At 52.7% G+C, this 22,337-nt stretch overlaps 1 protein-coding gene across 6 annotated transcripts in view; it reads left to right on the top strand.

Moving 5' to 3' along the window:
• Positions 1-22,337, top strand: part of RABGAP1 (RAB GTPase activating protein 1) — a 172,402-nt gene that overhangs the window by 142,983 nt on the left and 7,082 nt on the right. For all 6 annotated transcript variants that reach the window (XM_055123727.1, XM_055123732.1, XM_055123730.1 and 3 more), the window contains 2 exons: positions 12,266-12,358; positions 12,797-12,907. In XM_055123727.1, the coding sequence (XP_054979702.1) occupies positions 12,266-12,358; positions 12,797-12,907 (204 nt within the window). The remainder of the gene's footprint in view (positions 1-12,265; positions 12,359-12,796; positions 12,908-22,337) is intronic.

The raw sequence follows: 22,337 nt of genomic DNA, 5'->3' as shown, positions 1-22,337 counted from the left end.
CTCGGTGCTCGGGGGACCATGTGGGATGCCGGGGATACTGCACCATCACTCTGGCCCCAATTTATCTTTTTAAAATCTTAAACTTTCTCTTCTTTTCCCTCTTCCCCGCAAAAGAACCATATTTTTTGTTGTCACTCTTAACAGTATGATTTTAACAATTATAGTTGGTATTTTTAAGGGCTTTTATTAGCATCTTGATTGTTTCAGTATATTGAGCAAATCGAGTACAGAAACCAGGAAGCGTGCTGGCTGGAGAGAAGTCCCTGGTGGAATTTTCCCCACCACCTGTTCTCAGTGCAAGACATCCTGGTTGGTGTGGCTGTACCAGAAATGGCCACAAGAGGGGGTTGCTACTCAAAAAGTGTCTGACATGCCTGTCTTCCTTTCCTGACAAGTCTTTCTGCTTGGATTTGCCTGACTTTGCCTTCCTCTCGTCTGTTCTTCTACTTCTTTTTCCTTTTCTTGCCTTAATTTATTATGGAATTGAAAGGTTTATTTTAGACCTTTTGCTCTCAGCCTCAGATTTAATAGCATTTATCAGCTAGCCTCTGAACTTCATTTTTTGTGGGTCAGTGACCTAATATAGATCTGAAAGGAACTGCACTTGAAATGGGTCATTCTCGGATGCAGTGATGGCCTTAGTAACTGCACAACCCTTTCATCATCCCGTAATTTTGGAATATAATTATGAGCATAATTTGACTTGTTCAGAATTATATTAATAATGTTATGAGTAACTATAAGGTTGATGCATCACCGTCTTTGAATAAATAACTGTCAGAGCTGTGTCTGTGCAGGGAAAATTTAACTCAAGGATTTTCTTTCAGTGGGGGCTGTAGTCAGCTGTACTGGGAACAGTACCCAGGGCCTCTCCCCTCCAAAGCCCAAACTTCACCACCTGGACTACATCCCTGGCCCCAGTCTAGGGATTTTTACAAATCATAAAATTAATATTCTAATACAGAATATTAGAATATTACAACATCAGTCCAGACTCTGGGTCCAGTTCAGTGTAGACTTAGCTATCTACATTGTCACTGAATTCAGCTTTTCTTACCACTTGGCCAGGCTATGGGTTTTTTTCATTTTCTGCTTTATTAATTTTTATTAAAAACACCATGATTTACAAAGTTACTCATTTTACAGTTGTTTCAGGCATTTAGTGTTTCAATACCACCAGTGTGACCCTCTGTCCACCAATATCCCGTTTGCCTCCCACTCCCAACCTGTCCCTTTGGTATCACTCACTGTCGTCCCGTTGCTCATCGTTTTGCTCCAGCAGGCACCAGTAACGTCTCCAAGTGAGACTTGTTGTTACAGTTTTTGGCATATCGAATACGCCACAGGTAGCTTGCCAGGCTCTGCCGTGCAGGTGGAATAGTCTCAGTAGCTTGCCAGGCTCTCCAAGAGAGACGGACGAATCGAACCCGGGTCGGCCGCATGCAAGGCGAACACCCTGCCCGCTGTGCTATCGCTCCAGCCCCCTTTGGTACATAAAAAATTTATTTTATATTTCTTATTCCAACAAAACTTTAAAAATTGACAAATGGAATGATCAGAAAATAAATCAGTAAGGGCCAGTTAGTCATTACTATATGATTTTGACTTATGTAAAATTAAAACTATTTAATACAATATAATAAAATGCCTGTTCTCATTAAGTATGTACATTTTCAGCTCTGTAATCTAAAGTATATTATGTTAAATTTTATTTTATACTTGAATCTTGTTATGGTCATACATATGTCTCACCTGACATTAATAACACTTTCAAAGCGATTCTGTGTTAATATATTTTGGAGTTAACATGGAGAAGGTAAGGCCTACACATTTCCCCTTACACCTTCTACAAGCTCTGGTTTACAAATTGTTCATGATGATTTGTTTCAGGCACTCAGTATTGCAACACGAATCCCACCGTTACACCTTCCTTCACTGTCTCAGTTTTCCCAGCCACTCTTAAGCCCGCCCCCATAGCAGGCCCTCAGTAATTTATTTTATATTGCCTGTTAGCAATTTGCTCACAGACCTATAAAAAAAAAGTTTCCTTAGGAGAAAGTGAAAATTATTGCATCTCACCATGGCAGGCTATGGCTCTTACCTTTTTGCTTCTCCGTGCCTCCTAGGGTTGAATGTCACCAGAAACCTCTTTAGTGAGTGCTCTACCTCTCTGCAGTAACCCCCAGTTTTCCCTTTGTTCTCCTGGTCATTGCCTGCTTGGGTCCCTGCTTCCAGTTTATTTCTCGCCTTTTAGGAAAGCATCCCGATCCCAGAACCAGGTTGCCTACTTCTCTTCCGTGGTCTCTGAGGGAATTTGAATAGATGAAAGCGAAAGGCTCGGAGAGGCCTCCAGCGTTGACTGCTTCCAGGCGGCCCTGCCTGTGACCCTGGAGGTTGTCACAGCTCTCTCCCTGGCTCGCCAACCCCTGCGAGGGGAGGTTGGTGCCAGACCGGTGAAGAGAAAAAGAATGCAACCTTTTCTCTAAACAAAAGAAGCCCAGCGAACCCCCCCCTTTTTTTTTAATTAGTGAGTCACCGTGAGGGTACAGTTACAGATTTATACATTTTTGTGCTCATGTTTCCTCCATACAAAGTCCGAGAACCCATCCCTTCACCAGTGCCCATTCTCGACCACCAGTAAACCCATCATCCCTCCCACCCTCCCCAGTCCCGTCTCCCCCCACCCCAAACTGCCACTATGGCAGGGTATTCCCTTTTGTTCTCTCTCTCTCTGATTAGGTGTTGTGGTTTGCAATAAAGGTGTTGAGCGGCCATTGTGGTGAATCCCCTTTTTTGAAAAAATATTTGCTTCTCTTTTTCTTCAGCTTCCTGTGCCCTTGCTGCCTGGGTAAGCCCACCCTGTTGTCATTGTCCCGTCTCACTTGTTCTCGGCTCTGGGCATGTGGTTCTGCTACTTGGAGCCCTCCCAGCTGTCCTCAGGGCCTCTGTGGTGTTGGGGAGCCGAACCCCGGGCTCTCGATCGCCCCCGCTTTGTTTGTTTCAGGGTTTTCTGGTCAGTTTCCCTGGTGCACCTGGAGTGAAATCATCCAATACTTGTTTTTTCCCTTCGACCTTGCTGCACGTATGCCCCCAGCTTCCTTCCACTTTGCTAATGAAAGACGAAATTCCATCTTTCTAAGTAACTTACTAGTATTGCATTATGGGGGCCTGAGCCATAGAACAGGGGGGAGGGCGTTTGTCTTGCATGCAGCCAACCCGGGTTCGATTCCCAGCATCCCATAGGGTCCCCCGAGCACTGCCAGGAGTAATTTCTGAGTGTAAAGCTAGGAGTAACCCCTGTGCATGGCCAGGTGTGACCCAAAAAGAAAAAAAAATAGTATTACATTGTGTGTGTATGTGCATATATATAAATATTAACATGTTTATACTCTGTCAAGTCACCTGCAGATATAAGACATTTAGTTGTTTCCATATTTTTACCACTTGTAAATAATGCTGCATTAAACATGGGAGTGATAGAATTTTTTGTGTTTTTGGGTGTTTGGGTTGTTTCTTGTTTTTTGTTTGTTTGTTTTTTGTGTTTTGCTTTTTTGGGTCACACCTGACAATGCTTACAGGCTACCTGGCGGCTCTGCACTCAGGAATGACTCCTGGTGGTGCTGGGGGGACCATAGGGGATGCTGGGAATCGAACCCAGGTCAGCCGCACGCAAGGTGAATGCCCTACCCGCTGTGCTACCGCTCCGGCCCCTGTGCTGATTTTTTATGTTTGTCAGATAGAAGCCCGGAAGCGGGAGCACTGAGCCGTGCCGTGGCTCCACTGCACCTTGTTGAGGCAGCTCCCAAGTGGTCTCCATGGTTCCCACACCAGTTTCTATACCCCCGTCAGTGCGGGGGCGTTCCTTGGTCTCTTGGCCCTTTCCCACGCGGCTACTTTTGTGTGGACGTCATTCCCGCAGGTCTGAGGTGATGTTTCGCCACTCTTTGGATTTGTGTTTCCCTGGTGGTGGTGGTACACACCCTTCTTTGTTTTGGTTTTCTTTGTGGCCAAACCCATCTGTGCTCAGAGCTTACTCCTGGCTGTGCTCTCAAGGATCCCCCCGGAGGTTGGGGGCGGGGTGGTGGTTACGGGGTGCGAGGGACCTGGTCCAGGTCAGCCGCTGGCCGGGCACAGGCCTCCCCACCCTGCTAGCTCTCAGCCTGATACGAATCTTTTGATGCCTGCGGTGTCTTTTCTTGTTTTTTTTTTTTTTTTTAGTTTTGGGGTCACACCCTGTGGTGCTCAGGGTCTCACCCTGGCTCTGTGCTCGGGTGTGACCTGTGTGGCGGTGCTTAGGGGGCCAGAGTGGTGACAGGGACCCCGGTACGTCAGCGCCATCATGCCCCGCGCCTTGCCTCCTGCACTCTGCCTCGCGCTATGTTTGTGCTCTTGGGAGAACTGTCTGTTAAATCTTCCTCCCGGTTTTTGTCTGGGTGGTTTGTTTTGGTTGCTGACTTGTCTCTATTTGTAGACCCCGGGTATTAACTCCCTCTTCAGTGTGCAAATACCCCGCCCCGTTCAGGCATCGGCTTCTTGCTCAGTCTGTGCAGAGACGTGGCTGCAGGCGCGGGGAGCCTATGGGATGCGGGGCGTAGGGTCGCTCCGGCCACTGATGCTTCCTTCTGTTGTGCCGGAGTTTCCAGCATAAGGAGTCTCGGTTAGTTATCTTGGCCTCGGTTTCTCTCAGGGTCGAGTTTCCAAAGACACTGCATCAGGGACGCTTCACCCTCGTTCCCTTCCGTGCGTCCGGTTCAGGGTTTGGACGGAGCTCTCCTCCGTCCGGTCCTCACACGGGTGGTCAGAGCGTCCGTCCGGTTTCATCCTTTCACATTCTTCTGGTCGTCCCCTAGTGCAGGTTGTATTCCCTGTGATTCCCTTCTGGGTGTTCTTGGTAGGAGCCTTCAGGAGTTCCAGAGAGAGCACTTGGGAAGCATCGGCTCAGAGCAGACAGAGCTCGGGCCTCGCCCGTCACCAAGAGAGCTGGAGCGAGCGGACGGTCCCGAGAGATGTTTCCGACTAGACTCGTGCTTCCCAGCCGTATCAGAGGGCTGTTCAACCTCCGCCTTCTGTCTAACTCGAGGCTCCTTAACCTGAGGCTATGGATGGGCTTCGGTGTCACTATTCTGGAGGGTCGCCATCCCAGAGTGGCCCAGGGGTCCCTTTGGTGCATTTGGGGCTTTGCCCCTCCCCCCCAATTCCGCCCAGCAATAGACAAGCAAAGAATGAGTGAAGGAACCAGGGCCCCCAGGCTGGCTGGTAATCAGTGGCGGCTTATTCCAGTCTCACTCAAGTTTCACTGGGTCAGTTCTTTTTTTTTACTACTTCTTCTTCTTCTTTTTTTTTTAATTGAATCACCATGTGGAAAGTTACAAAGCTTTCAGGTTTGTCTCAGTTATACAATGCTCGAACACCCATCCCTTCACCAGTGCACATATTCCACCACCAAGAATCACAGTATACATCCCTCCAAACCCTCCGCCTCCCCACCCCCCCACCCCGCCTGTGTAACTGATTGATTTCACTTTACTTTCACTTTACTTTGATTATATTCAATATTTCAACAAAAAACTCACTATTATTGTTTGGAGTTTCTCCCCCCCAAAGCCAGACCTGCTGAAAAGGAAGGATTTTGATCATTTGTTTTCCATTGCTGAAAATGAAGAGATATGAGGTTGAGCGGCCACTGTTGCGGCTGCGCGCTTTTGGATTTCTGTATTTTAGTATTTTAGTAGCTAAGTCCAGAGAAATTTCTGCCACAAATTGCATCATTGCAAGCTTGTACCTCTCTGCTACTTTATATTCCGCATATGTGTGCAACTTTTCTAGGGCTGGGTGTGATTGAACACCATCACAGCATGAGCAGAAGGAAAGCACTTGCTTCCGGGGAAGCTCTCGGGGATTTACTTCGGGACAAAGTCTCATCTGAGGACTACTAGGGATCAGCCCAGGGGCGGGATTCCGTCTAAGGGTGCGTTGCTTTCTCCTCTCCTCAGCTAGTAACCCATTGAAACAACAATATTATATTGACTTCTTACTAATATTTCTAGTCATTTTGTATGAACACAGTGAGAGATATATTAAGCTTAAAGGGTGGCTTTTCCTGGGGACATCTCACCGTATATCCCAGACCACAGTCCTCAGGCCAGGTTAGTCTTCCTAACCCCAGCAGGGTCCTTATTCAGTGACTTCTTTTTGGGTCATGACAGATTTTGTTCCATGACCGTGTTCTTATTATACTTCTTATGGCACTTAGCTTGTCCCTTTCCGATGCCAGGGTAGCTTACTGCTTGGCCCGGGTTCATCCAGGTCCCTCAACAGGAACCCCCCTTTAGGGGTATCACTGTATCACTGTCATCCCATTGATCATCGATTTGCTCGAGTGGGCGCCAGCAAAGTCTCCATTTGTCGTAGCCCTGAGATGTTAGCAGCCTCTCTTTACTCGTTCTTCCCAGCAGTGCCACATTGGAGGCTCTGTCAGGGTCAGGGGAACGAGACCCATCATTGTTACTGTATTTGGCATATGAATAAGCCACGGAGAGCTTGCCGGGCTCTGCCGAGCCCCTTTAGGGGTATTAAGAACTAAGGGCAACTGAGACTTAAGTAAATATGACAGATGCCCAGGAGTGAACATTATTCAGAGTCAGTTAACTCACAAGTTACAAAAGCATAGAGGACTTTGCTCTAAAGTAAACCATGTAAAGGACATTCAGGAAAGAGAAAAGCAATATTTCACTTACATACACAAAATCCTACAAGGTATAGAGTCTGATTTGGGGATAAAAGTGATTAACGGGGAGAAGAGCACAAAGGAGAGGTTAAGGATAAACACCGAGGTCTGTGGCAGGTGGGGGGGGGGGTGTCCCTGATGGATTGGGTGTGCCTCGTGAGCACTGTGATGGGTGTGGCTCAATAAATACACCTAAGCTTCTCAGAATGCACAGAGCTGTGATACAGTACCTCCAGGAGCCTCGAGCCCTCTGAAAGAGTATGTAGATGCTTCTGTTGCTGGGGGAAGGGGGGCAGAATTGGTGTCTGTGTTTTTTTCATGGGGCCACTGGAGGTGCTTTTTCAGGGGAGCCGGGGGTGGGAATCTCAGTAGTGTTTCAGACCGTTTCTTTCCTGGAGAGGGTAACGGCCCCCCCGCGCTCACTGCAGTGGGGAGGATGGAATTGCAGGCTCAGCCTCATCGCGGGAAATCAGGATTTCTCACCCCTGAAACCTCAACAGAACAAACCCCCAGCTCCACACCTCTGCGTGTGCATTTGTGATTTCCACAAATTTGTGATAGGAATTCCAGAGTGGGCCTCGTTTGGCACTCTGGGATGGATCCCATAGCTTCCCGGACGTTTCGTTCCAAGAAGATGTTACTTGTGTAATTGAGAGCCAACAAAATGGACTTGTGGCTTCCGGGATTGGGGACTGTGTCTTTAGTTGGTTTTGTTTTTAGTTTTGGTTTTGGGGGGCCACACCCGGTGGTGCTCAGAGGTTACTCCTGGCTCTCTGCTCAGGGATCACTCCTGGTGGGGCTCAGGGGGGTGTATGGGGTGCAGGGAATTGAATCTGGGTTCCCCGTGTACAGGGCGAGCACCCTACAGTACTCGTGCCTTTGTTCATTAAGTACTTTGGGTTTACTCGGACACACATCAGCCATTTCACTATGAGTAAGAGGTGCTCCCCGTGTGGGCTTTGCACGTTGACGGCTGTATACGTCGTTGGGTCACTATTCACACCTTGCAGGCATCTCAACTCTGTATATATCTTGGGTCCAGCGAAGGCCATCACATAGAGGAGGACTCAGCTAGTGGGTGAATAAAGACCCTCGTTCAATCATTAACTCATTGGCGCCAGCGCATACCACCGGTGACTCACATTTGAATGTTGTTTATCAGCACAAATTGCAGGGCTAGCATCAAAATGTCAATTTCATTCTTTTTTTTTTCTTTTTGGGTCACACCCAGCAACACTCAGGGGTTCCTCCTGGCTCAGGAATTACTCCTGGCGGTGTTTGGGGGGACCGTAAGTGCTGCCAGGGATCGAACCTGGGTCAGCCTGCTGTACTTCCTCTCCTCCCTGCAAAGTGTTAATTTTAGAAGATTTTTAGTTTTAGTTCGTTCACCTTCTTCACCATCGGTATTGAGTCCCTGTTACGTTCCAGGAGATAAAGTGGGAAGCCAGAAAGACGGGTGAGCTGTTTGGAGCCACAGATACGTCAGTGCGTAAATAATCGTGCCCGTGAGCGTGTGTCGCGGAGGGGTGGGGGCGGGGGGAGCTGGGAGAACACGCAGCCCGCACCCGGGCTCGGCAGGAGGAAGGGCGCCAGGGCTGAACGTCACCACAGAGGCGATGCTGGCGTGCTGATGTCAGCGCACACTCGCCTGCGTGTGTGAGGGTGTCCGGGCAGAGACCACACTCGTGCTGCGTTTTCACTTGGGGTGCTGTTACCTTCCAGAATCTAAAAAAAAAAAAAAAAAAAAACCAGAGGGAGCTCGTTCTCGTTCAGTGGGCATCTCTGAGCACGCGCCACTGCGAGAGGACGGGCGGGCGGGGAGCTCCCCACCCCCCACGGTCAGCCTCCCGGGAGGCCTGTGCCACTTCTTGCACTCCTAGTCAGGTCTCAGACGGGAGTCGTGTCCGTGGGGTCCCCTTGCTTCCTGAACTGTTTGCTGTGTGCGAGCAAAGGGCAGGATCAGCTGTGAGCGCTGAGCGGGGTTGTGGCGAGGCTGGCACGAAAGGCGTTTCAAGGGAAAGGAGAAGTGTGGCGCCCGAGGCGGAGAGGAGAGCCTGGGGGGCGGAGGGACAGCACTAGGGAGCAGCCGGCCCAGAGATGGGCAGAGTCGGTCAGTGTCCAGCTGAGACAGGCAGAATCGGTCTGTGTCCAGCCCTGCGTGAACCCGCAATTTCAGGTGCGAGCCCCTCGGGAAGGGGTCCCGGAGCACCGTGGGGACCGTCATCTGCACAGTGAGCAGCCTCTGTCTCTGAGAACCCCGGTGTGGCCAGGAGAAGCTTCTGAAACATGCATTGACTTCGTAGGGAAGAGCTCACGGGGGCGGAGAGATGGCACAGCAGGCTGGGCACTTGCCGTGATTGCGTCCCACCCAGGTTTCAGCCCTGGCCCCCCCGCTGTTCCCCCGAGCCCCTGAGTGCAGAGCCGGGGTTCGGCCCTGAGCACAGCGGGGTGTGGCCCCAACGCCTGCAGTAGCAGTCACAGGTTAGTAACGTATGCCCCGTGCAGAGAACACCGGGAAACAGAATTCCTGCCTGGGAGAACAGGATGAGGCTGTGGTCTGACTGCCCGTAGGATGCTGAGGGGACCTTCCTTTCTGCTCTCAGGATGAGAGGCTTGTCATCATGGATGGTGGGAGAAACTATTTTATAATTATCCTTCTCAAATGATTGTTTATAGGGCTAGGAATATTCATTCCTCTCTCACCTCAGCATTAGAATGAAAACTTGAGGAATCGTGAAGTTTCAGACTATTGTCAGATTAGACGTGGGTTCTTTTCTCAGTCAGACACTAGGGGGCGCCGGCTCCCCACTGCTCTCCTCCTCCTCCTCCTCCTCTCCCCAGCACACCCCCTGCAGAGAGAGCGCAGGCCGGAAGTGCTGCTGCCCACAAGCCTCATTTATTTTCTGTTCCTCTACTACTGACCTCTTAGGACGGCTTGCAAATTCACTGATCCCACAGACATTTTATTGAGGTGCTTTTTTGGGTAAATCCCTTAGCTGCACTTACCTGTGACATTGGCCTCAAACCACAGAAGACCGGAGCCTCCTGACATCCGGCCGCCTCCAGGAGAGGTTTTTGGGTTTGTTTTGTTTTTTGTTTTTTGTTTTTTGTTTTTGCTTTTTGGGTCACACGCAATGATGCACAGGGGTTACTCCTGGCTCTGCACTCAGGAATCACTCCTGGCGGTGCTCGGGGGAGCATATGGGATGCTGGGAATCGAACCCGGGTCGGCCGCGTGCAAGGCAAACGCCCTCCTCGCTGTGCTATTGCTCCAGCCCCCAGGAGAGGGTTTTGATGGAGGCCGGCCTGTAAGCAGCACCGTGTGAGGGCAGGTACCTGCGGGGCCCGGGGAGAGGAAGGCCAGCCGCCTGCAGCAGGGGCAGCCGGGGGCCCGAGATGCAGACCCCGCCGTGCTGGAAGCCCGTACCCTCTCAGCGATGCGGTCCCTCCTGCTCTGAAACTCCCAGTTGCCTGGAACCGGGGCGGAGGTCTGGCCCGCCAGTCAGCAGTGGGGTGGTGAGGGTTGACGCTTCGGGATGGGACGAGGGAGAGTTTGTATGATGGCTCTGTCCCCCGCCGGACTGACCGCTCTCCAAGGAGAGGGCCCACCCCTGGCCGTGCATGATCCCGCCCCCGAGCACTTCCAGGAGAAACCCTCAAGGACTGTTGCATCTGCTCCATGGCCAACAAAAAGTGCACAGACCTTTGCCATGTGTTTAAGTTTGTTTTTGAGTCACAGCCGGTGGCACTCAGAAGCCCGACCTGGCTCTGCACTCTGGGTCCCGCCTGGCGGGGCTCAGGAGTCCTATGGGATCAAACCCAGGTCGCTGCTCCAGCCCCCTGTCATTTTTCTATTTCTTTCTTTCATAATTTTCTTTCGACCAAAAGATCAGCCATTTAGAAGGGATCAGTCAAAAAAAATTAAAAGAAATTTAAGTTTTCGTAATTAGATTTTGGTAACTAGAAGGTCAGGGCTGCATCATGGCTTGAAGTACGCTTTGCTTGCAGGAGGCCTCGGGTCGATCCCTCTACAATACGGCCTCCCGAGCAGTGCTGGGGGCAGCCCTGCGCAGCGCGGGACATGGGGTCCCCTCCCCCCGATAGCAAGAGTTGCAGCTCCTGGTTATGATTTGTATTTAAAAAGCCAGTCACTGAAGAAGCGGGGGGCCTTTAGGGAAGCCAGGAGAAGTTTCTAGAGAGGAGAGGTAATGGGGATTGGTTTTATTAAAACTTGAAGGAATTTCGAAGTCCCGTTGGGAGAGGTGGAACCTGCCTGGTAGAGTCAAGACTTGGGAAGGGAAACCACAGTGGCCTTCAAGAGAGTTCTTGCTTTCCACTGTAGCACTGTTGTCCCGTTGTTCATCGATTTGCTCCAGCGGGCACCAGTAACGTCCTCATTGTGAGACTTGTTGTTACTGTTTTTGGCATATGGAATACGACACGGGGAGCTTGCCAGGCTCCGCCGTGCAGGCGAGATACTCTCAGTAGCTTGGATACTCTCTGAGAGGGATGGAGGAATCGAATCTGGGTCGGCAGCGTGCAAGGCAGACACCCTACCCACTGTGCTATTGCTCCAGTCCACTAGTATCCACTAGTCAGGGGAAAAGTTGCTTTAGTGATGAGAGAGTTGGGGATCATGACTTAATGAAAGTGAAAGTCCTCGTCCACCCTGACAAGGTAAAGCTTGAGAGGACAGTTGTTTGATGGGGCATAGAGCAGCTGAGTAGAATGCTTAGCCGGGCTGTATTTTTAAGGACAGAGAAAATTGTACATGTGGGGCTGTAGCGATAGCACAGCAGGAAGGGCATATGCCTTGCATGCGGTTGACCCGGGTTCGATTCCCAACATCCCATATGGTCCCCTGAGCACCACCAGGAGTAATTCCTGAGTGCAGAGCCAGGAGTAACCCCTGAGCATCGTCAGGTGTGACCCAAAAAGCAAAAAAAAAAAATTGTACCTGCTTAGAAGCGGCACTGAAGGAAAGAAGAGGCTGTCAGTGGCCGGAAGCGAGACAGCTGCAGCCTGGGTGGTGAATGGACGCTGCTTGCTGGACTGGGATCACTGGCCTGCCCTCACACAGGCCCTCCCCGCATGACCCTCCACTACCCCCACTAACTGGGCTATAAAGTGAGGCCGCGGGCACCAGATATTTGTACCTAGTAGAAGTGTTCTGAGATCCCAGAGTTACAGCTTCTCACAGCAGGCTGGGATGCTGGATTAAACGTGGGATTAGGATGACAGCTGGGTCAGGGTCCTGGCAGGGAGGTAAATTGCAGGGTGCTCACTCAAACAGTAGAACCCCAAAGAACCAAAATTCCCCAACAAAACTTTGTCTACTAGTCGGCGAGTAAGAACCCGGTCATGCCCCAATCTGAAGATTCCCTCCATAAACAGGAGGCGGCTCGTGCATTCGAGCTGGCCTGCCAGTCCCAGGGGGGGCCGAAGGAGTTTCTGTGGAGCCGGCGTGCCGAGCGGGCAGCCTTGACCCCCTTCCTGCCACTGCGCACTCCTTAATCTCCGCTGTGGTTCATCCTGCAGATCAGCCAGAAGAAGTTGAAAAAGTACGAGAAAGAATACCACACCATGCGAGAGCAGCAGGCCCAGCAGGAAGACCCCATTGAGCGATTCGAGGTGCGTGTGACGGTCCCCCGGGCCCGGGAAGTGCTAGCAGTGGGCTCACGTAATCGCGCATGCACCTGGTGTTATTGAACGCTTTCAAAAATTCCGTTGCTCGGTTCAAGTTTGGGTTTGAGTTTGCAAATGAAAAAGCTTCAAGATCTTTTTTTTTTTTTTTTTTTTTTTTGCTGTAAGCCACGTGTCTGGCTGTTCCAGTCCAGTAGCCTTTCATCACAGTTAGTCAGAGCGGTTGTTGGTCAGGGTCGCTTGGCTCTGTGAATTATTTCTGAGGGAGATGCAAAGTAAGCGCTGTTGATCAGTTACACAGTCGGACCGGTCCCGTCTCGTGGACCCCGCCATTTGTTTTCAAGGCAAATCAGAAATCAGCCCTGGAAAGGGACCGTCTCCTCCCGGTGTTCCGGTGTCTGTCATTGGTTTCCTTCTCCCCTCTAGAGGGAAAATAGACGTCTCCAGGAAGCGAACATGAGGTTGGAACAGGAAAACGATGACTTGGCCCATGAGCTGGTGACCAGCAAGATTGCTCTCCGGAAGGACCTGGATAACGTAAGTCTGACGGGCCTGCCGGGTTCACAGATTCACACTCAGGCCTTTTTTTTTTTTTTTTTTTTTTTTTGCTTTTTGAGTCACACCGGGTGATGTTCAGGGGTGACTCCTGGCTCTGCACTCAGGAATTACTCCTGGCGGTGCTCGGGGGACCATACAGGATGCTGGGGATCGAACCTGGGTCGGCTGCGTGCAAGGCAAACGCCCTCCCCGCTGTGCTGTCGCTCCGGCTCCTCAGGCTCAGGCCTTTGCCTGTAACTGAGGGTCGGTTTCCTGGGCAGGCACCCACGGTGTCTGCCTCAGGTTTCCTTCCCTCTCGGGATTATCAGCTCTTTTGCTAAGCCCTCCTTACCACAGGGGTTGTGTGTGGAATCCCTGCTCTCCTTTCCTGCCCTAGCTTGATTGAAAAATCTCTTGGCTAATTCCTGTGCGGTCACAGCTGGCAGGAGCGCTAAGTCATTACGATGCCTTAACTTCCCCGAGATGCGGAGATGGTATTCCTGCTTATACGCTTGTTGAATAGGCGCGGCTGATTGCCACAAACCCTCAGCGCTGTTTGATGGAGCCGTTTCTCCTGGCAGAGCTGCTGTTTCCTTTCGCTTTTCCTAATCTTAAAAATTTGAAGATGACAACTTGCCTGACAGAGTGTGTGTGTGTGTGTGTGTGTGTGTGTGTGTGTGTGTATGTGTGTGTGTGTGTGTGTGTGTGTGTGTGTGTGTGTGTGTGTGTGTGTGTGTGTGTGTGTGTTTCCTTTAAGCTTCCCTGAGAATTACAGTCTCTCGTTCATAGTATTTTGGCCAGGGGCTGACTAGCTTATTTTGTAGAAGGATGGCTATAAATAATTTTTGGCTTTGTGGTCATGCACATTTAACCGTCACATTGGTCCAGCAGGATCTGTTGATGATAGGTAAATGTCTAAGCAGGGTTGCATTCCCGCAAACTTTGTTTTGCAGCGGATGGCAAACCAGATTTAACCTGTACGCTGCAGTTCCTGAGCCCTTGGCACTTATCTCCCGGTCAGGTTCCTAAGATTACTTTTCTGCCCTTGGGTTACCTCAGTTTCTAGAATTAGAACTCAAGACTGCAGGCGATTTAAAGGGGTCTTCCTGGGGCTGGAGCGATAATGTAGCTGGTAGGGCGTTTGCCTTGCACATGTCTGACCTGGGTTCGATTCCCAGCATCCCATATGGTCCCCAGAGCACCAGGAGTAATTCCTGAGTGCATAAGCCAGGAGTAACCCATGTACATCACTGGGTGTGACCCAAAAAGAAAATACATAAATAAAAATGGGATTTTCTGTCATATTGAATGAACCCCTTTAGACTATGAACTTCACAAGGTGACATTCCTGTTTTAAAATATTTTTATTGCCTTAACACTGCATTACCACATTATATGTTTCATGCCTGCATGACTGTAAATCATTGTGTGCATATACAAACAAAAAACAATGAGTACGTGACTTTAGGTTCAGAATATAAATTCAGTCCATAGAAATGTTTCCCCCCACCACCCCACTCTTGTATTTTGAGTACGTGCTTGAGGACATTTCCTTGTGTCACTGTTGTGTGCTGTTAGGGCCACTTCCGCACCCCCATCACAGGGTCAGTCACCTGCCCCCCGTCCCTTTGACCCCTCTCCCCTGTGTGTCCTTTGAAGAGAGGGAAGAATCGGATTGTTTCTGCTCAAGGTGAAAAGGAAAATTTCATCAGAAGGCAGAAGACACGGTTGGTAATTTAGAGTCCTATATGGAATTCAGAAGGAAATTAATAATTTGGCATCAGATCCGACTATTTTTTAATCTTTTTGGGACACACCCATCGATGCTCAGGACTGACTCCTGGCTCTGCACTCAGGAATCACTCCTGGTGGTGCTCGGGGGACCATATGGGATGTTGGGAATCGAACCCGGGTGGGCCGCGTGCAAGGCAAATGCCCTACCCGCTGTGCTTCGCTCCAGCCCCCAGATCCTACTTCTTAAAACTGGCGTTAAAACCTGAAGAAAGTGACTTCCCTAAATACGTGGGGACACGGCCGAGTCGGAAACAGGCTCGGGCCCCTTTCCTGCTTCATCTCCAGGCTTCTCGCCCGCCTTGACAGTCAGTGAGCTTTCGTGGCTTGTTACCACGGATGCATAACTGTTGTATGCCAGCCCTGAATTTCACTGTGCACAGCTTCTCTTAACACATCGACATACTTCCTAATTATTATTATTATTATTATTATTATTATTATTATTATTATTATTATTATTATTGCTTTTTGGGTCACACCCGGCGGTGCACAGGGGTCACTCCTGGCTCTGCACTCAGGAATCACCCCTGGCGGTGCTCAGGGGACCATATGGGATGCTGGGATTCGAACCCGGGTCGGCCGCGTGCAAGGCAAACGCCCTACCCGCTATGCTATCGCTCCAGCCCCACTCCCTAATTATTTAATTGGTAAAGCCCAACCATATGTTTCCACAACATTTTAACAAAAGGAAACGGAAATGTGTCTGTTGACATCAAACTTTTCCTGAGTATACTCCGTTGGATTTTGCTGGAGCTAAAATTTAGGTGGTTTTTGTGGGGATTTTTTTCTGTTTTTGGACTACTCCTGGAGGTGTTCGGGACTTTCTACTTCTGCCCATGTTGGATCAATCCTGATGAGACTGGGGGGACTTTTAGGTGCTGGGGATCAAACCACTGGAGCATCCTGCCTCCAATGCTGCCTCCCAGCCATAGCACTGTAGCACTGTTGTCCCGTTGTTCATCGATTTGCTTGAGCGGGCACCAGTAACGTCTCCATTGTGAGACTTGTGACTGTTTTTGGCATATCAATACGCCACGGGGAGCTTGCCAGGCTCTGCCGTGCGGGCGGGATACTCTCGGTAGCTTGCCGGGCTCTCCGAGAGGGGCGGAGCAATCGAACCCAGGTTGGCCGCATGGAAGGCAAACGCCCTACCCGCTGTGCTATTGCTCCAGTCCCTAAAGCATAACTATTAAGAATGATAATTAAAAGCAGAGTGAAGTCCAAGTAGCATGGCAACAGAAAGGTCACACAGAAACAAGGAGACCTTGTGCGTGTCACTCTGCTTCGCATGTGTTCTTAAGCACCCTGGCCTCGCGTCTAACCTTTGTTTCGGTTGCCATTGAGGAGACTGGTCCCGAGGGAGGACGGAGACCGGAGGGACAGTGCAGCGGGTCGGGCCCCTGACCCGGCACTCCATACGGTCCCCGAGCCTGCCAGAACAAAAACCCAGAGGACTCGCTTGGACGCCTGTCCCCGTCTGCTGAGTTCCTGTATTTCCTCACTCCTGGCGCTTCGCGGGTGCTGTGACTGGGACCTGACCTCCCTGAGCCCTCGCTCAGTGACCCGGGTCCCTGGCGGTGTCCAGGCCGTCCAGCTGCTCTGGCTGCTGAAGGAGGAATTGGGGGGACGGAGGGGTGGGGGCAGATCCGACCTGTTCGGGGCTGGACGAGGCAGGGTCTGCAGGGGACCCCGTGGGTTTACAGCGCGTGTTGGCTGTAGAGGGTTTGCTGGGGGCCTGCAGGGGGGCAGGTCCAGGCGTATTGGGGGGGGGGGGGGGCAGAGGGTCCTTTTACAGGTCTGAAAGGGGTAAGAGCTGAAGAATGTTCTGGGGCTGGGCCTGAAGCTTGAGCAAGCGGAGACTCCTAACATTTCCACACACATTCCCGGGGCATGTGAAAGTGGGGTGAACAAGTGCGTTTCTCTGGAACTTGGTGCTTGCGCTCAGTCCTCAGGGTGCTCCGCCGTGACAGGGAGAGGCGGGAACATCCCCGCGTACTGCTGCTCGCACCGCTGCTCTCACCTCGGAACAGAAGGACGGGAAGGTCGTGGACAGACGCGGATCGCGAGGCCAGTTACTCTGCTTCTCACCAGCTTGACTCGGGCGCCCTGCACAGTGGGGAGACCCGCCGGGTCCCTGGCGCGGTGGGGAACTGCCTGACGTGGCCTCTGTCAGCCGGGTGGGTCACCACCAGGACAGAAGGGGGACAGCAGTCAGGCCCGGTAAGTGCCCGGGACGCTGCGAGGTCTCGTGTTCCCAGCGTCCGCAGGAAGGTCATTTCAAGGTCCTCGGCCCACGGCTCCGTGTTCGGATCCAGCGCTGCCCGCCTGAGGGGTCTGAGCATCCCCGGGGTGCTCAGTGCCAGCAGAGACGCGGGTCGCTGCCCCCCCCCCGTCTGGGTGTCTGTGCTCGGAATGAGGGGGCCACATACTGGGAGCAGGAGCCTCTGGAGGGGGGACACAGTGTCCCCCTCAGGGCCCTCACGGCCAGTGGGCAGCGGGCAGCGAGCGGGGAGGCGAGGAGAGAGCAGCCCAGAGAGCCTCGGCGTGTCCTCAGTGGGTCCGAGGCCTCCGGAGCTCAGATGCCGCCTGACCCGTCGCCCTCTCCGGCCTGGGAGGCAGCGGCCCGGCCTGATGGAGGCCACGCGGGGGGCTCGGCCGAGTGCCCGGGCAGGGCCAGGTGCGGCCCCCCAGACCCAAACAGAAGAACCACGCAGGGTGCAGACATCACATGCGGGAAACCCGTCCTGCGCGGTATGACCCTTCTCGCCCGGCCCCGGACACGGTGCTCCGCGAGCTCAAAGTGAAAACTCAGCTTCAAGGTCTGAATCCGTGATGGGCAGAAACGGCGAGAAACCGTTCCCGGGGCCGTGGGGTTCTCCTCCCCTCAGTACCTGGAAACCAGAGGCGAGAGAGAGGACGAGAGCCAGGCCCAGCAGAGCTCCGAGTCTGCTTTCACTCCCCCGGGACGGGAGGCTCGGGGCCACGCTGTGTCCAGAGTGAGCGTGAAGCAGGACGTCCCGATGGCCGCAGGGCCGCGGCGAGGACACGCGGGGGCGAGGGCTAGCCGTGCCGACAGCGCAGTCTGGGCCCGGTCCTTTGTCATTGTTAAATCCTCAGAACAGCCTCCCTCGCATCAGTGATAACGTGACCCGCCTTCTCCCCGACCCCGAGGAAACTGAGATGAGATACGGGTGGGCGCAGGGGAGGAACTCGGCCGGCCAGAGGTCGTGCAGGCGCCCGGGTGTGGGGTCCCCTCTGCGGGCATCATCCTGTCCCGCAGGGAGGACCCTTCGTGGGGCTAAGGAGGGGACGCAACCAAACGAAGAGACGCAGAGCCAGAAGGAGGAGGAGGAGAGAGAGAGTTTATTCTATTGCAGTTACAATACTTATACCTCTTGGTGGGAGGGGGTGGTATGCATGCTTGGACCCCCACAGGAACAATAGTAAAATGTTGATCAGGCATGGCCGTTGGCTAGTGAGACAAGTGGTGAAATGATAAGATCACAGGAATCCCAAGCAGCCTCCGCTTGACTAGACGATAAGAGCCAAGCTCTGTAAGATGGCTCCCTACACCCGGGGTCCAATCCCCAACACCGGGTGGTTCTCAGAACCCCGGGCCGGTAGTAGCCTCTGAGTGCAGCTGGGTGCAACCCCCTCGCCTGCAAACAAAGCGGAATGATTTGGAGGAGTCACTGCGGATTCCAGTTGCTCCGTCCACGGTCGCGGCCTCTCGTCCCCACACGCCCGTCTCGGCCGCCGCCGGGAGGAGACAGACTTCCCACGCTCGGGAAGACTTCCCACTCTCCGACTTCCCTCCCGAGCCACTCTCCCTTTCCATCCCAGCCGTCACGACAAAGCAGCAGCATCTTGAAGCGTTGTAGGGTCCTCGCGCCTCTTTTCCCCTTTCACGTCAGAGATGTTTTGCGTTTCGTGGGACTTTGTCGCTCACGGCTCTTCCTGTTTCGCTGCTGCCGCCGCCCGGTAGTGCTGGGCGCTGCTGGGGCCAGGACTGGGCAGTGCCCGGGCGTCCATCCCAGGACCTTACACATGAACTCCCCTCCCCCACCGCTTGGGCAATGTCTGGTCCTGATGTGGGGGTGATGTTGGCCTCCTTAAAAGACCACGCACCCCCGACTGTTAGCATTACCGTGTTTATCATGATCCTTTTAGAGGATGATTTGTGGACATTATTTGATCTGTGGTTATTAATTGATTTATTTGTGGCATTATTCGATGCCATTCCCTAGTGAAGCTACATGGACCTCGAGTTTTCTTTGCAGGGAATGATTGAATTATTGGGCTTATTTCCAGATAAATCTGTCACTGTCACTGTCATCCCATTGCTCATCGATTTGCTCGAGCGGGCACCAGTAGCATCTCCATTGTGAGACTTGTTAACTGTTTTTGGCATATCAGATACGCCACGGGTAGCTTGCCAGGCTCTGCCATGCGGGCAGGATACTCTTGGTAGCTTGCCGGGCACTCCGAGAGGGATGGAGGAATCGAACCCGGGTCAGCTGCATGCAAGGCAAATGCCCTACCCGCTGCTTTCCTAATTGATCACGGGTTTTTTTTTTTTTGACTCCTGTCTCTCCGCTAACTTTCCATCCTAGTGACGCATGCAATGGCATGAAATGGCCTGCATTTCCTTGCCCTTGATATGACTGCAGGATCTGCTGCAATGTGACCGTCTGTGTCCTTGTGTTGGTCACAGGATCGATTGGCGCCTTCCCCCTGCCTGCCCTTACTGAATCGAGTTACAAGTTTGTCCGTGTTAGTAACTTTTCAGAGGTTCTCTGGGGCCTGCTGGTTTTGTATTTCACCAATTCCTCCTGATTCTGCTGCTACCGTCTGTCTCTGTCAGCTCTCGCACTGGCTTCTGGAAAAGGAGGTTAGCCTGACCGGTGCTTTGGGACTTTCCCTTCTTCTAAAATAAGCATTGGAAGTTAAAACTCCGCCTGACGCACGATTTCATCTGTACTCCCACACGTGGTGATGTTTTCATGTTCCTTCCATTCTGCGACTTCTTCCACTTTGGATTTAGTGAGTGTTTTGTTTCTCTCAGGTGTTCTTCACGGGAACCTGCTGTCATGACTCTCTGACTCTATTTTGACCTAGATACCAGGGCGAGGGAGAAAGCCCATCAGGCAGGGCGCTTGCCAGGCTGACCTGGGCTTGATCCTGGCACCCCATGTGGCCCCCTGAGAGCCCCTGGTCACTCCCTAGTCAGGAGTGACCCCTGAGCCCAGAGCTGGGTGTGACCCCGGATCAAAAAAGTTCACGTCCTCACATTTAATCCTTCACCATATATTACTGAAGGTGTGGCTCAGACCCCACTCACACGTGCGGGACTCGGGGTTCATCCCTGCACTACCTCTTCCCCCCCCAAAAAAAAGGCGCCTCCTGTCCCCTCATCCTAGTGTGATAGGGGATGGATGCGTGCTTGTGCTGGCACCTGGTCTGCTAGGGTGACCGTCCCGGTTTGGCCGGCACCTTACAGACCCACGGGCTGCTCCTGAGAGACCCTGTGTGAATTCGACTCTGCTTCATTCATTTTGGAGGGGGGTGCCCTCGCCCCCCCACACACACCCCCCTGCAGTGCCAGAGGCCACGGGGGCTGCCCAGCAGTGCTGAGGCGGGGCGGCCTGGCTCCCAGTGCTGTTCCTGCTTTTAGCTACATCAGTGTCCGCTTCTTGTAAGGCTTAGAATGTTGCACTTTCTTCCGTTTTCTCTTGGGGCCACACCCAGTGATGCTCAGAGCCTACTCCTGGCTAGGCTCGCAGGAGTCAGTTCTGGCTCTGCTCAGACCACCACATGGGATGCCCGGGATCGAACATGGGTCGGCCGCTTGTGTGTCCCGGGCAAGCACCCTCCCCGCTGTACTGTCTCTCCGGCCCCTGCTAAACTTTCTTAATGAAGTGACTCTTTGTTCTGAAACATCCCTCTTTGTTCCTGGTAATATACTTAATTTTGAAATCTACCGTCATACTTTCAGAGTTCATTCTTTTCCTTCTTTTTTATATATTGTGTATTTATAAATTTTCCACATAAAGATGCAGACATATATATATTTATCTTTAAAATTAGCCTGTATAGCCAAAGTACCGGGGGCCCCCACTTTTGTCACAGCCTGACCTGAATGCGACTCAGGTGCAGGCTCGGCTGGGGTGCAGTAGGGACCACACCTCTGTGGCACTAAGATTCCGCAGGGCAGTGCCCCGGCAATGCCCCCTCCCCCACCGTCACTCTTACCACCGAGCTTGTCCCTGGCCCCAATCTGATCGTCTGCTGATTGGATTATTTAGATGTGATCTTAGTGTAATCATTTCTATAATCAGAGGCTTTTCCGGTGATGAGTGCTGAATGCAAATCTGATTCCGCTTGTGCCCCGTTGGCTCTGTCCCTTCTCCCCCTGCCCTCTTGCAATGTCGCGTGCTTTGGGGCGTCGCTTGTCGGCCTGGATTCTCTAATCTCGCGTCTCAGGATCTGCCTCCTCTGATTCCTCGGTCCGGAATGACCCCGTCGGTAGAATCTCGGGGTGCAGTCGGGGGCTCTTTTTCCTTCTTTCCTTTCTCCCAGGAACTGCAGTTGTGTGTTTGTTCCTTCTGAAAACAAGTGTCGGATACGGAGTGTGCTCTTGGTTCCAGGGGCGAGTGTGTCTCCGTTGCTCCTGGATGGGCCACGGGGGCTGCGTGTGTCGAACCCCCGCCAGATGCTCTGGTAGAGGTGCCCCCGGGGCCTCTGCCCATCCACCCACCGGCATGCGCTGCCAGTTGCCCCGGGAGTGATGGCACAAAGGCCTTGTGTCAGGCGGCCCCTTCAGCTGCCAGCTCTGCTGCGTGCACTGTGACAGCTGGTGAGATCACGGCCCCACCCACATCCTTTCTGATCTTGGGGGGTCAAGGAAGGTGGGGCGGACCCAGGCCAGAAGACCCGGGCCAGCTCCCGGTTTGCCGGACTCTGGGAAACCTCCTCGGCGTGAGCCGTGGCCGGCCGCAGGAGGAAGTGCCGGGAACCCACGTGCGTGCCGTGCCCAGTTGCCGCGATGCCCGTGTGACTCGAGTCCCTGGGGGTGCGGGCGCAGGCTGCCTTGCTTCGCCCCCATGGCTGTGTCCCCCGACTTCTCTTCATTTCCCTCTCGGTAGCTGCTTGAGCCAAAGAAGGCAGCGAGAAGTCTCTGTCCACGACGGACGGGCCTCACCCCGCGCCTCAAGACATGCCCGTGCGTGCAATTTGCCAGTGACCAGTGACCTCCGAGTTGACATAACCTGCCACTCTGCCCTCGGGAGCCTGAGGGAGTGTGGGACAGGGACGGACAGGGCTCGACTCCGCCGCTGGGCTCGGTCAAGCCCAAACCACTGTCCATTGCAACAGGGTGTTGTGTCTCAGGAGCAGGGGTGGGGCAGGGGCACGTGGGACCGACCCAGAAACTCGGCGTTGCCTTGACTGTCTGCCACGCTTCAGTTGCTCTCGGCTAACCTGGGACTGACCAGAGTGGGGAACTCGCAACATGAGCCCCGAGTCAACCATTTTCACGTGGGCCCCCAGGTCTGAATGCCAAACCTTCAGGGGAACTCAGGGTTCAAGGACGGTCCTTGCACCAAGAACAGGGAGTTCCCTTTTTCCATGATAAAAG

Source organism: Sorex araneus, chromosome 1 (assembly GCF_027595985.1).
Source record: "Sorex araneus isolate mSorAra2 chromosome 1, mSorAra2.pri, whole genome shotgun sequence".
Lineage (NCBI taxonomy): Eukaryota > Metazoa > Chordata > Mammalia > Eulipotyphla > Soricidae > Sorex > Sorex araneus.
Note: the sequence above shows the minus strand (reverse complement) of the source record. Positions and strands in the feature narration are given on the sequence as shown.